The sequence below is a fragment of the Prunus persica genome, chromosome G1, assembly GCF_000346465.2.
Source record: "Prunus persica cultivar Lovell chromosome G1, Prunus_persica_NCBIv2, whole genome shotgun sequence".
NCBI classification, from domain to species: domain Eukaryota; kingdom Viridiplantae; phylum Streptophyta; class Magnoliopsida; order Rosales; family Rosaceae; genus Prunus; species Prunus persica.
In genome coordinates, this window is record NC_034009.1 from 30,874,522 (window position 1) to 30,887,055 (window position 12,534).

At 36.1% G+C, this 12,534-nt stretch overlaps 1 protein-coding gene and 1 pseudogene across 5 annotated transcripts; both read left to right on the top strand.

Annotated features, from left to right (window-relative positions):
- Positions 614-4,829, top strand: LOC18788864 (uncharacterized lipoprotein syc1174_c). 5 transcript variants are annotated; one of them, XR_002269580.1, is made up of 11 exons: positions 614-896; positions 1,015-1,143; positions 1,224-1,340; positions 1,442-1,570; positions 2,005-2,184; positions 2,491-2,631; positions 2,910-3,092; positions 3,203-3,274; positions 3,658-3,823; positions 4,043-4,191; positions 4,436-4,829. XR_002269580.1 is itself a non-coding variant. In XM_020554198.1 (10 exons), exons 1-9 carry the CDS (start codon positions 777-779, stop codon positions 3,820-3,822), a joined length of 1,236 nt encoding a protein of 411 aa, XP_020409787.1. In that variant the 5' UTR covers positions 614-776; the 3' UTR covers position 3,823; positions 4,043-4,438. The 5 variants fall into 5 exon arrangements, 4 of the variants coding, with proteins under 4 accessions (XP_020409787.1, XP_020409789.1, XP_020409788.1 ...); XM_020554198.1 differs by having other exon boundaries at positions 4,043-4,438; XM_020554200.1 differs by lacking the exon at positions 3,658-3,823 and having other exon boundaries at positions 4,043-4,111; positions 4,192-4,438.
- Positions 9,709-11,566, top strand: LOC18793817 (annotated as a pseudogene).

A 12,534-nucleotide genomic window follows, 5' to 3' on the forward strand; every position in this document is an offset into this window, starting at 1 on the left:
AGGGAAGTTATAACTTAGGGTTAAACATAAATATTATATTTATTTATTTAAATATAAACATATATATTTTCGGGTCGGGTTCGGGAATTGGGACGCCAATACCATCTCCTTCCCATACCCAAAGGATTTTTCAAGTTTGGAGATCTCCGTATTCGATACCCATTTGGCCTCTAAATCTCTTCTCGTTAGGGTTGGGGCCCGATGGGTACCCGCCCCCGTGAGGATTTTTGACATACCTACGCAAGACGACTCGACTGGCTTCAAAACCCATGTCTACCAATGGGTTCTGGAGCCCTTGCTATTATGGACTGGTGTCTAATAACCACATCTTGTCCATGATACATTATAAGCCCACCAAACAATGGATAGGATCAATGTCCATTTTAATTGAAAAAATTTCATCCAATCCGAATAGAGCCTTAGTATATTATCGTCCCTCTCAATAAAAAAAAGTCCTAAAAAAAACCTAAAAATGTTTACAATATAACACATTTTGTAAAATTTGAAAGTCTTAGAGCACTATATTGTTTTTTGCTTTAAAATAATTTTAAAAATAATATGACATATATATTTGTTCGATATAAAAAAGTAAAGTGTTCTCAGTAAATTCTAAACGACTAGCAAAATCCAAGAAAACAAAAAAGACCAAGCACCAGGGTCAAAAAATTCTAGAGCCCGCGGATAAAATTGGGGCGCACAGCCAGTGAGGCACAGCCGCACAGCGGTAATGGGATAATAAGACGGTCATCCGAGTTCCGTCGACGGCAGGAGATGAGATGACAGTCATTCTGAACCGTCCATTCCCCTCTTTGGCCGCCCCAAACCGACGCATCACCAAATCCAGACCGTCCACTCCACCAAGCATCTCATGCTTCAATCCCAAACATTCCTTCAAGGTCAGTTAGTAACCATCACTAAACACTCTTCGTTTTCGTCGGATTATGTTGTGAGAAAGCAAAGCACATCATAGGATTAATTAAGTGTTGCTCTTTTTGTTTGGATACGGTGTTAAAGAGAGACTACACGAGCGTAATGATAGTCCCAACCGGGATAGGAGCCGCCATTGGTGGCTACGCCGGCGACGCTTTGCCTGTGGCTCGCACTCTCTCCTCCGTCGTCGATTGCCTTATCACACACCCCAACGTATGCCTAATTCAATGTTTTTGCTTTTGCTTTCTTTTTGGAGTCCTGCGAGCTTGACTCACACTTTGACTGTTGAGCAGGTGCTGAATGCAGCAATGCTCTACTGGCCTATGCCTAATGCTTTATACGTTGAAGGTTATGCTCTTGACCGCTTTGCAGAAGGCTCATGGGGCCTCATGCCTGTTCACCAAAACAGGGTGCGTTCAATTTTTTTTTTTTCCGGGGGTGTTGGTGGGGGGTGGGGGTTGGTTTGTTTATTTATTTATTTATTGTTGCTCACATTGATATTATGAAGCAGGTGGGTTTGGTTCTTGATTCTGGAATAGAAGAAGAGCTTCGAGTTCGCCATTTACAAGTGGCCGATGCTGCAAGGGCTTCCCTTGGCTTGCCTGTGGTTGAATATGTTGTCACTGACACCCCTTTACAGGTCTCACTTTTAGCTGTTCAAAGTAGGAGTTGATTGTTTGTATTGCATTTATCGTGTTGTTAAGTGTGTGTGATGGTTAATTGCATGATTTTACACTTTCTATCGCAATGTGACAATGGGTCAAGCAATTCTAAACTGATCACCAGGCAGGCACATTGCCTTTCAATCTAATTTGAAGCGGGGGTTTGAAAAGCCTTCAATTCAAAAACTCGTTGAAAATTTGTAGTTGAAACAAAATTTCTGTATTCAAAGTGTTTTTGACATTTAATATTGAAAAGAGCTTTAGTTGCTACTTTGTTTCACTTTTCTTTGCTGCTAAGCCTGTCCTTTTCATCTCAATCTTATGCTTCTGAATCCCCTTGGCCATGTAAAAGTGGATTCGAAACTTTCCTGCTAATGTGATTTTATGAGATTGGATTGAACAAATTTTACAGGTAGAGAAGTGGATTGATCCAAAAAGTGGGCAATCAACTGGGAGGATTAAGCACCCTGATTCACTATTGAGGGCTGTGCAGGCTTTACTTAAACGCTCTCAAGTAAATGCTATTGCAGTTGTTGGCCGCTTCACAGATGATGATGATGTTCAAGACACAGATGATTATCGAAAAGGGATGGTACGTTAAACTTTTAACATATGATTTTTTTAATGATAACTTTCATGAATTGTTCAATTTTAATTGCAACTTTACTATGCATCTATGTAGTTTCAATTGCTAGTGTAACACTTGGCTTTAAAATGGATATTTAGTATGTACTTCTTAATGTGATATAAAAGACTACATATGAAAGTTTTGGTTTCTTTGATATTATACTCTTGGATTCAGACAGTACCATCAGCAGAAAGACTAAAGTTTATTCTTAGTTCTTGGTTCTTATCAGTTCTATGACATTTACATCTAATTCTACCTTGTACCTTCCAGGGAATTGATCTATTGGCAGGGGTTGAGGCAGTTATAAGCCATCTAGTGGTGAAGGAATTCCAAATTCCTTGTGCACATGCTCCTGCCTTGTCACCTTTGCCCCTGAGCCCATCTTTATGCCCAAAATCAGCTGCTGAGGAGGTTGGTAAATTTTTACATAACACAGAACTTATTGCCTTTGAGAGTTAGGACACAATATTCTGATGGATCATTGGAAAAAGTAGAAAAGATAAAATACAATGTCAGTGCTCTTTAGAAAATGACGTGTGGCGTCTGTGGCACAAGGGTTTTTAGGAAAAAAGGTGCAGCTAACTGATAAAATATCAATATCCGTGGCGTTTCCTCTTCAAATAGACTACAATGTCCAAATATCTGCTACTTGATGTTTTTATTGCTCTGTCTCTTTCTATGTGCAACAGTTGGGATACACATTCTTGCCATGTGTGCTTGCTGGGCTTAGTAATGCACCACAGTATTTGGTCAAGAACTCTGAGTCTGAGAATGGTTGCATACTGGCAAGTGATGTTGATAGCGTCATCCTTCCTGTAGATGCTTTTGGAGGAGACGGCGTTCTTGCTTTTGCACGAAGCAAAAGAAACAAGGTACCAACTTGGAAACTATCCTAATTTTTCCTTTTGGTTGAATTTGGAAAGAGCAGGTTTGACTGATGGCATATAACTTGTTCCTGATACTAATTTCGATTTTGATACAGCCACTTATAATTGCTGTGGAGGAAAATGAAACAGTCCTTGATGATACACCAGATAAAGTTGGGGTTGAAGCAGTATGTATCCAAATGTTTACACATACCTTCTGATTTGTCCCCGTCAGAAATGGAATCATTTTCATGGCTGTTGTCGTAATTTTAAGTGAATTTATTCTGTTTTAGAACTGTTAGAAGCTTGTTAGTATTGTTAGTAATTATTGGGTCCCTGAACTAATTTACCCTAGGTAAAGAGTATCAGTCAAGTACTTCCAAAACCCACTCTAGTTCACCTTCCAGTATGCCAATGAGTGTGGAAGCTGCTCCCCATCTCCATAATCATTAGTATCAAAATAACACTAGGAATAAATTCTTTCATTGGTTCTCAACATACCCACTAGGAAAAGCCATTGCTTCGACTCATATGCATTTGGCTTCTGAATTAAATGGACCCTTTCATGCAGGTCAAGGTCTCAAACTATTGGGAAGCAATTGGTGTTATTGCAGCTCACAAGGCCGGAGTAAATCCGCATTCTTTACGAAGAAATAGAATTAAGAATCTTCGATACACTTCTCTGTTGCCCTCTAATGGTTATGCCATTAGAGTACCACAGCAATTGGCTGATTAAAGTAGTGTGGAATTTTCTTTTTTCTCAACTAGTTTTTAATGCTTTAAATATTCAAAATATCATCATTCTTTCATTCATGACACACAAGTTACAAGATCTTTATTCTTTTTTATTATTATTCTTTTGGTGGTATTGGTGGAAATAAGTTCAGCACATATTTCATGTTTTATAGAAAAATATGGCTTATCTATACTTGATAATTATATTGCTTTGGGTTTAGGAGGTTCGACAATGCTGTAATCCAACCCAGTCAAATGTTCTTGAAAAGATGTTGATGATATCTCAGTAGGTGAAGTAGTGGATGAAACTTGGTGACTTGTTTAATCTACTATTGACTTTTAAGCAGCTGACTATTTGAAATCTTCACAGGTGAGGTCGGTTAAATGCTTTGTCGTCTTTGCATTCTGGTCTAAGATAAATCTTGATGGAACGTAAAACTACAAGTCAATGCTTGTCTCAGTTTGGTTTCAGTACATTTTATATTAATAAAGTACATACATACATGATGGTGATGCTGATATATTATAATATATTTGAATTTTGAATTATGGCCATCGGTTAGATTCCTTGTATTGTACTGTTGTTGTTCTTATCTGATACTTCATGTTTGTAGTGAGGGATTTAAGCTTTGGTTACCCATGAGAACACAGAAAGAATTGCTACAACAGAAGTGAATAAATACAGAAAGGTTGAATACTGTTCTTTTTTCGTTGTGCCATTATTATATAAGGTAATTTAATTTGAGTGTCAGAAAAGCAAAGGACGTGGCTACAAATCTAGAAGCCGCCCAGACCGAGTCAATATCTGCTGAGTCGAGGAAAAGAGTTGTGTTATGACAGTGTTGAGTTTCCTCTGTGTGCAAAAGGGCAGACAGCAAACATTTATTTTGAGGGTATGTTGAAGTGTGAGTTTTGTCATCCAATTTAGAGGAAGGCCGTAATTATTAATTAATTAAATGAAGAACATATAATAATCTAAAGTTGAAAGACAGAATCAGATGTTGAAGAAAAAGGTGCTAATTTGAGAATTATGGCTTGTTTGTGAGTATTTCTGGAATGGTTAAAAAGCTCTTTTTGACAACTAAAGTTCTTCTGACAGTGTTTGGCAGAAAAATTATTCAGAATCGTTTCTTAGAAAAGCACTTGAATTTATTTTAAAAATTAAAGATTTTTTAATTTTGTGTTGATACAAATACACCCTTTTACTTTTGTGTTGATACACACGGAAATGGAGAAGAAGAGGATGAGGATACTAATACTATAACAATAATAATTAAGGTCAACAAATAGTTGTCTAAAGACTCATCTCATCTCCAATTTTGAATATGCAGCCTTTCCCCCTCCAGGTCCATCATTGTACGAGCAGTTCAATCAAAGTAATCCAGTCAGATTGAATCTTTCTAAATCATCTCATCTAAGAATTCGCCTGTAATTGTAATTTGTATTGTCATACCAACCATATTTCTTTTGGACTTTTAGGGGCGATTTCTTGCACGAGAGACACATGTTCATACTATTTTCTGTTGGTATTTATTTAATTAAAAAAATATTATGATACCATATAATTAATTACTTTGCTAAATTCTACCGGAGAAGCGAAGAATAAAAAGTTTTAACTCTTAACTTGAAGCTCGATAAAGAACACTAGCTATGCATTAACTTTTACGATGGGTAATTACAAACTTAATTAGTGCCATTCTAGATAAGGCTACAGGCGGTCCTAATAACCAAGCTATAATATATTAGTTGACAATGTGACATAATCCTCTCTCTCTCTCTCTCTCTCTCTCTCTCTGTGTTGACCGGGGCCTCACCCATCTGTCTTCCGTGAACCATTGCATGCACGAGAGACACATGCTCATCCAGAAGTCCAACGTCCAATATATATATATATATATAAAACCTTTTTACAAATATTATTTGTGCATATAGAATTAGTACGTATATTTCTCGTATATATATATATATATATATATATATATTAATTGCGAGAAACGTACAAAGGTGGGCACTCCCTCCCTCCCTCCTTGAGCAAAGAAAGTAGTAGGTGCTTCTCTCTTCTATGTAGACGCATATGCATGCATCTTGTTGAATACATGGTTTGTTTGTAAGATAGATAAGCAGTCACATTGCTGCATGTGGGAGGAACTACTGGTTCTGTTCTTGTTGATAACGTACGCAACTATACATATACAAGAACAACACCATCGCACGTGCCAATCTTCCCTTATATATATTAACACACAAGACGTATATTCCACACCACACACCTGTGGTTGTAATTACTTTCCTCAATTACGTATTTGTGAAGGAATATTGATCTAAACACTACTAACGAGATTAAGATCTAATATTAATCTCCATATATATATGATATATAGATAGAATACCAAATATGTTACACAGACAGAATCAAATCTGCAAAAAAGATTTGTCAAACCATTCGGTAAATAATTATTATTTGGATCACAGCTAATACAAAATTAATCTATTCATTTCCGTTCCGTGTAGGAACTTTTTTTTGAGATCTACTGTTTTTTTTCAATATAAAATAATCTATTAAATTTAAACTGCAAAGGAAGCAAAGCATAAATCAAATTTGAAACCACATTACTTGTTTGAAAAGTAAAATTAAAGAAAATTGGGTTCACTGCAAAGCGTTAGGTACGTATGTAATACGGAAAAAAAAACCGAGAGAGAAGAACATGCAGGTTTGTTTCAACTTCGATTAGCGAAATTATTGAGGAAAACATGCAAGTGAGATGGATACCAAAAGACGAGTAAGCAGGACGCCACCAACCTTTCCCCAACCCAAAAGTCCTCACGTTGCTTTTAATTTTCATCCTTAATTCATGGAGGTTCACTAATATACTCAAAATAAATGCTGAAATTTTTATATTAAAAAAACTTCACATGGAATGTATTTTAGAAACACATTTAAAACTCATTTACTATATAAGAAATTGGTGTTGAAGTTCCTATAAATTACGTGACTGCCATTGATCAATTTAAAAGAAGCCCTACACAAAAAACTTAAAAAGCACCCAAAACAAGCCTAACCCAATTTTATAAAAAAAACCCAAATAATTCATTAACGCATCATGTTGATTAATGACTGTAATGTTCCACACCTTTACTGTCATGTTGATTAATGGCTATAATGTTCCAGTCTAGGGTAATAACATTACTAGTTTACTATCATGTTGATTAATAACTGTAATGTTCCAGTCTAGGGTAATAAAACTACTAATTTCCTATGACATCCTATTTCTAATGCATATCTACCCCTGTAATGTTTCAGTTTAGGGTAATAACACTACTAGTTTCCTATGACATCCTATTTCTAATGCATGTCTACTCATGTAATGTTCTCGTCTAGGGTATTAACAATGCTAGTTTCTTATGACATCCTATTTCTAATGCATGTATACCTCTGTAATGTTCCAGTTTAGGGTAATAACACTGCTAGTTTCCTATGATGCATTATCTACCCCTGTAATGTTCCAGTTTAAGGTAATAACACAGCTAGTTTCCTATGACATCCTATTTCTAATGCATGTCTACCCCTATAATGTTTCAGTCCAGGGTAATAACACTGCTAGTTTCTTATGACATCCTATTTCCAATGCATATCTACCACCGTAATGTTCCAGTATAGGGTAATAACACTGTTAGTTTCCTATGACATCATGTTTACCCTTGTAATGTTCCAGTCTAGGGTAATAATATTGCTAGTTTACTGTCATGTTGATTAATGCTTGTTATGTTGTTATTTCTAATACATGTCTACCAAAGAAAAGATGAAGTAAGAACAAACCATACCAACTCAAAACAAGCCGAGCCTAGATTGTTAATACCATTATGTCATAGAAGTACATTGTTAATACTCTGTCATAGAAGTACATTGTTAAACAAAAAATAGATCCATAATTGAAATAGTAACAAAAGATAAATTGATCATCAAAGCTTAAAATACATTTGGAAAATCAACTAAAATCCGAAGAGAAACACATAATTGAAGCAAAAGATAAAAAATCTCAAGTCCAAACTAAACGACAACGACAACGATGATGATGATGATGATGACGACGACAACGTGGCGAAAGATGAGTTGAGCTCGAAGATGAGGAGTAGAGCTAAGAGAATCTTATCGAGGTTCGTTCGAGGTTCCAAACAATCCGGAAAAAAATAATATGAATAGAAGCACGATTTTAGAACAAGAAATCGAAGGTGAAATATTGAAAATTATAAATCAAAGATTAAGAATATAGTTGGACTTGAGACTGAGCTTCAATGGAAGCTCTTCTTGCTCCAACACCGAGAAAGCACCAGCTAGAAAGGAGAAAATGAATATGATTTGGTTTTTTGACAGATCCAAATTTTCTCTCTCAAATCCATAGTATAAGGGCAATATAGGTATTTTACACACACAAATAAACTAAAAAATAGCTATTAAATTGAAAAAATCAATAGCTGTCGATTTTTGAGTGTGTTTATAATTTTTAAATGATATATGGTTTTTTTATAAGACTATGTCTAAGATTGGGTATATAACTAAGTATATATTAATTTAATTCTAAGTTTTCTTTCATACTATTGTTACCAATAAAAAACCAAAAAGGTAACTGGAACCTCAGCTGTGTCTTCTATTGGATATCGCTTTCAATAAAAATAAAAATAATAGTAATATATACAAACAGCGAAGAAGCCCGTCTTACTCAACAATGGTGGGCAGTAGTACTGGAATAAATATATGTAGGTGAGGTGGGAAGTTGATGAAGAGAGATTGAAGATGACAAGGAAGCAGCCATATCTTCTTTCGTTAAATAATATGGAATATGTTGAGGTGAGGTGTTGAGGCTCAACCAATAATCGGGAAGGAAGCCAATATCCATGATTGCACTGGCGAAACATATATCACATCAGATCAATACAGACATATGATGACTTGCGATGAGTTGAGATGAGTTGAGAGACTTGAGACAGCAAATAAATTACTCTGTACTTTATTAGCAGGTTAATTGGTTCTTAATCCTTATCCGTATAGACTGACTGACGGACTGGCAGGTGCGTGCATGTTATGTGGCAACCTTAAGCGATCGAAGAAGAGCTATGTACATATGTAAGCACAGAAAAAGTTTACTGGTCGATGACCTAGATTTTATGTTTGGTAAGTAGTGGTACACCTAGATGCCTAAAGGGCAGGGATGAAACAAGACAAACTAATGATGCACGTAGCCAAGGCCCCTTTGCCAAGTAGGTAAAATAGGTACCACATATGGATAATGATCAAGGAGTGGAGTAGTTATTTGTCAGATTTATATTGTTACACTTTTTGATGATGACATTGACATTGACGAGGATGACACAAATCGGAAACCCTAGCTATCAGTCAACGTGAGCATGTGGTCACAATGCTCTTATGGTAGCCTAACCTCCCTCCTTCGCCCATCTTCTTCCCTATTTATCTACTTTTATCTTCAATCACTTTCACATCTACACAATTGATGATCTGCATTACAATATCAGTTTTGAGTTTCATAATTAATATCGTTTTTGCAGCTCAATATTAATTAATATTTCTTATGGCTTTTCTTGGCACATAAGAACATTATTATTAAGTATTATCTAATTACCAAAAAGAACACTACATTATTTACAAGACAAACTTAATATTTGCCAAAAAGTTAAAGTTGTCCACTCCCCACACAACGTGTTGAGACAAGTGTGTGTATATATGTGTATATATATATATATATTTAGATTTGTAATGTATGTATGATCACGCAGTGACACATTGGCGAACCACCGGTCCAAGTCAACCTTTCTTTTCCGGCCATCCTTTGCATGCAGCTCTAGCTACCTACCTAAATATTATATACCTTCCATTTCCTCCTCCACTCTCAATCCAATCCGACCCTTCTTGCAGTTGGAATTGGCCCTATGCTCTCTGTCTCTCTCTGAAATATTATATAACACTACTAGTTTCACCATTCCTAGCTTAATTTCTTCAAAAGCTGAAATTACAATACAATGAGGAAACCCTGCTGCGATAAGCAAGACACAAACAGAGGAGCTTGGTCCAAGCAAGAAGACCTCAAGCTCATCGATTACATTCGCAAACATGGCGAGGGTTGTTGGCGTACCCTTCCTCAGGCTGCAGGTACATAAATACTTATTGATTTATACATATGCATGGATTAATAAGCCAAAACTTATACTCTCATGAATGACAATATATTTATCACAATGGATAGAATGGAGTAAAAGAAAGATACAAAACTGTTGTTGGTCTTGTTCCTATAATTTACCTGAACCAACAAACATTGCTAATTTGGTCCTCTTCTTCTTCTGAAATCAAACAAATATAAGAGGCTATATATAGAATAGAACCACAATTGATTCAGGGGTATTGTCTCCCTTTTTCTCTTTTCGATTTTGGATCAGGCCTACTTCGTTGCGGTAAAAGCTGTAGGCTGAGATGGATAAACTATCTACGGCCAGACCTTAAAAGAGGCAACTTTGCTGAAGATGAAGAAGATCTCATCGTTAAACTTCATGCACTCCTAGGCAACCGGTACTTAATTACTATACATTCGCTTCTTCACATTATGCCTAGCTAAGCTAATTCTATATTATGATAAATTATGCAATTGCAGCATGCACAAATAAGTAAGAAATTGATTGTCTTTACTGATTTCAAATAAAGCAGAAAAAAGAAATGCACTTGGTGTAATTACAGTTTTGATTGGTCCTAAATTGGTTAGTTATGTTTTCTAGGTGGTCGTTGATTGCTGGGAGATTGCCGGGACGTACAGACAATGAAGTGAAGAACTATTGGAACTCTCATTTGAGAAGAAAGCTTATAAGCATGGGAATAGATCCAAATAACCACCGACCGAACACATTTAATCTCCCTCGCCCTCATCATAAAAACTCACAAGCCATTAGCAGCACTGCAAAATTGTCTGCAGGTTTGAAAACCCCAACGAATGATCAGCCAGCAAGATCCGGTGGCAATAATTGTGACCAAGTATCGGACGGTACAAGTTGCTTGGAGGATGAATCTTGTGGCCATCAGCTGCCTGATTTAAACCTTGACCTCACAATGACGGCTCCTTTGTCTAATTCAGAACCTGAAAATCTCAAGGAGGAGCAAAATCTTATGAGTCTAAAATGTCATCGGAATTTACCCCGTCCACCAATATCTTTCCTCTCTTGAGATAATTGAACATTCATCGTCCAGGTGGAAGATTTCCACCAACATTAATTTTAGATGGAAAGGCATATGAAATTAGTTATAATTGGATGGAGATAGATAGGGCCTACAATTTTGTAGGACCTAATTGTTTAGGGTAAAACTATGCAAGAGGCATCGATCCCATTTATGGAAAGTCAGCATGAGATGAGATGATGAAAAAGTTACAATGCAGTAGCTGAAAAGAGCGATCGACATGACTCATGTTTGTAATTAACAAACGCATTTGATTAGCTATGTAAGTTTGTGAACGTGAACATCTGGATTCTGGATGGAGAATAATTTTCTGATTTTAATTTCATTTATTCTTGATTGTAATTGGGTTTCAGTTTCTTTCGTTGGAAAGCCCTTTATTGATACTTAAGCCGTTGGATTAGTTTATCCTCCAAACCGATAGGCTTCCAAACACGTACCCAGTTTCGTGCAATTTAGCTATGTAAGGTTGTATAGCTAGCTAGCTTGATAATATTGTATTGTATTTTGGTAATTCATAAATCGATGTACAACTTTCTGCCAGGATCCAATTAAGATGGAATGTGAAGGGAAAACACATAGAAAGAGATTGATGTAATTTGATGCCAAACATTCAAACAAAGGAGGACATATCGAGAGGGGAGAGAGATTATTGGATACGTACGGCGTTGGCTGAGGGTAAAATATTTAAAATGTGATAAGCATGTATCTTCAAGTTCAACTGGTGGAAAACAAATGGAAAAAAAATACCAAACATTCAAAGGAGACAAATCGAGAGGGGAGGGAGATTATTGGATTCGTACTGCGCTGGCTGAGAGGAACATACTTGTAACTTGTTGTGTTGTGGTCCTTTAAGTTTAGTAGGTGGTTGCATTGCATGCTCATTACGCTATGTACCGACCATCGTACGAACCATCTAGCCATGTAATAGATGTTGGCGTGACTTGTAGATCATTGACTTACTTTCCTTTCACACAAGAATTCCTATTATAATTGTAATTGATTTACTTTAATTCATAATTTCCTACTGTAAATAGAAATAGAAATTTATTATTTACCGGCCTATTAAAGCTCCGTTGTATTATAAATATGACCTCCTACAAGGAGAAAAATACACAGAAAATTCCCACAAACAAATATTCTCATATTAGGTTTCATATTTTAGCAATATATTTCACGATCATCATCACATGTTAAATAATTAGATTAGAGAGGGAAATGTACATATATAGTACAACACATTTGACATGCCTGATCCTGATGCATATCTACCATTCAATTTCAATACGCATGATGAATGATGCATGATGCATGATGGGAGGAAGAAGAACTAACAGTCCTTCCGATTTTCTTCATCGTCTTTCCATTTTGGTTTTATTTTTGTGGTGTATACTAACATAACATTGTACCATATGTAATTTATGCCCAAGTCTCCGACTAGGTTAGAGATATGTATAAATGAGTCTGGAATTAAGTCTTTCC

Bases quoted from the DNA above. Each gene is read 5' to 3' on its own strand.
- LOC18788864 (XM_020554198.1), top strand. From the start codon at position 777: ATGACAGTCATTCTGAACCGTCCATTCCCCTCTTTGGCCGCCCCAAAC. The intron at 1,571-2,004 runs GTCTCACTTTTA...CAAATTTTACAG, and splicing joins TCACTGACACCCCTTTACAG to GTAGAGAAGTGGATTGATCC. The intron at 3,275-3,657 runs GTATGTATCCAA...CCTTTCATGCAG, and splicing joins ATAAAGTTGGGGTTGAAGCA to GTCAAGGTCTCAAACTATTG.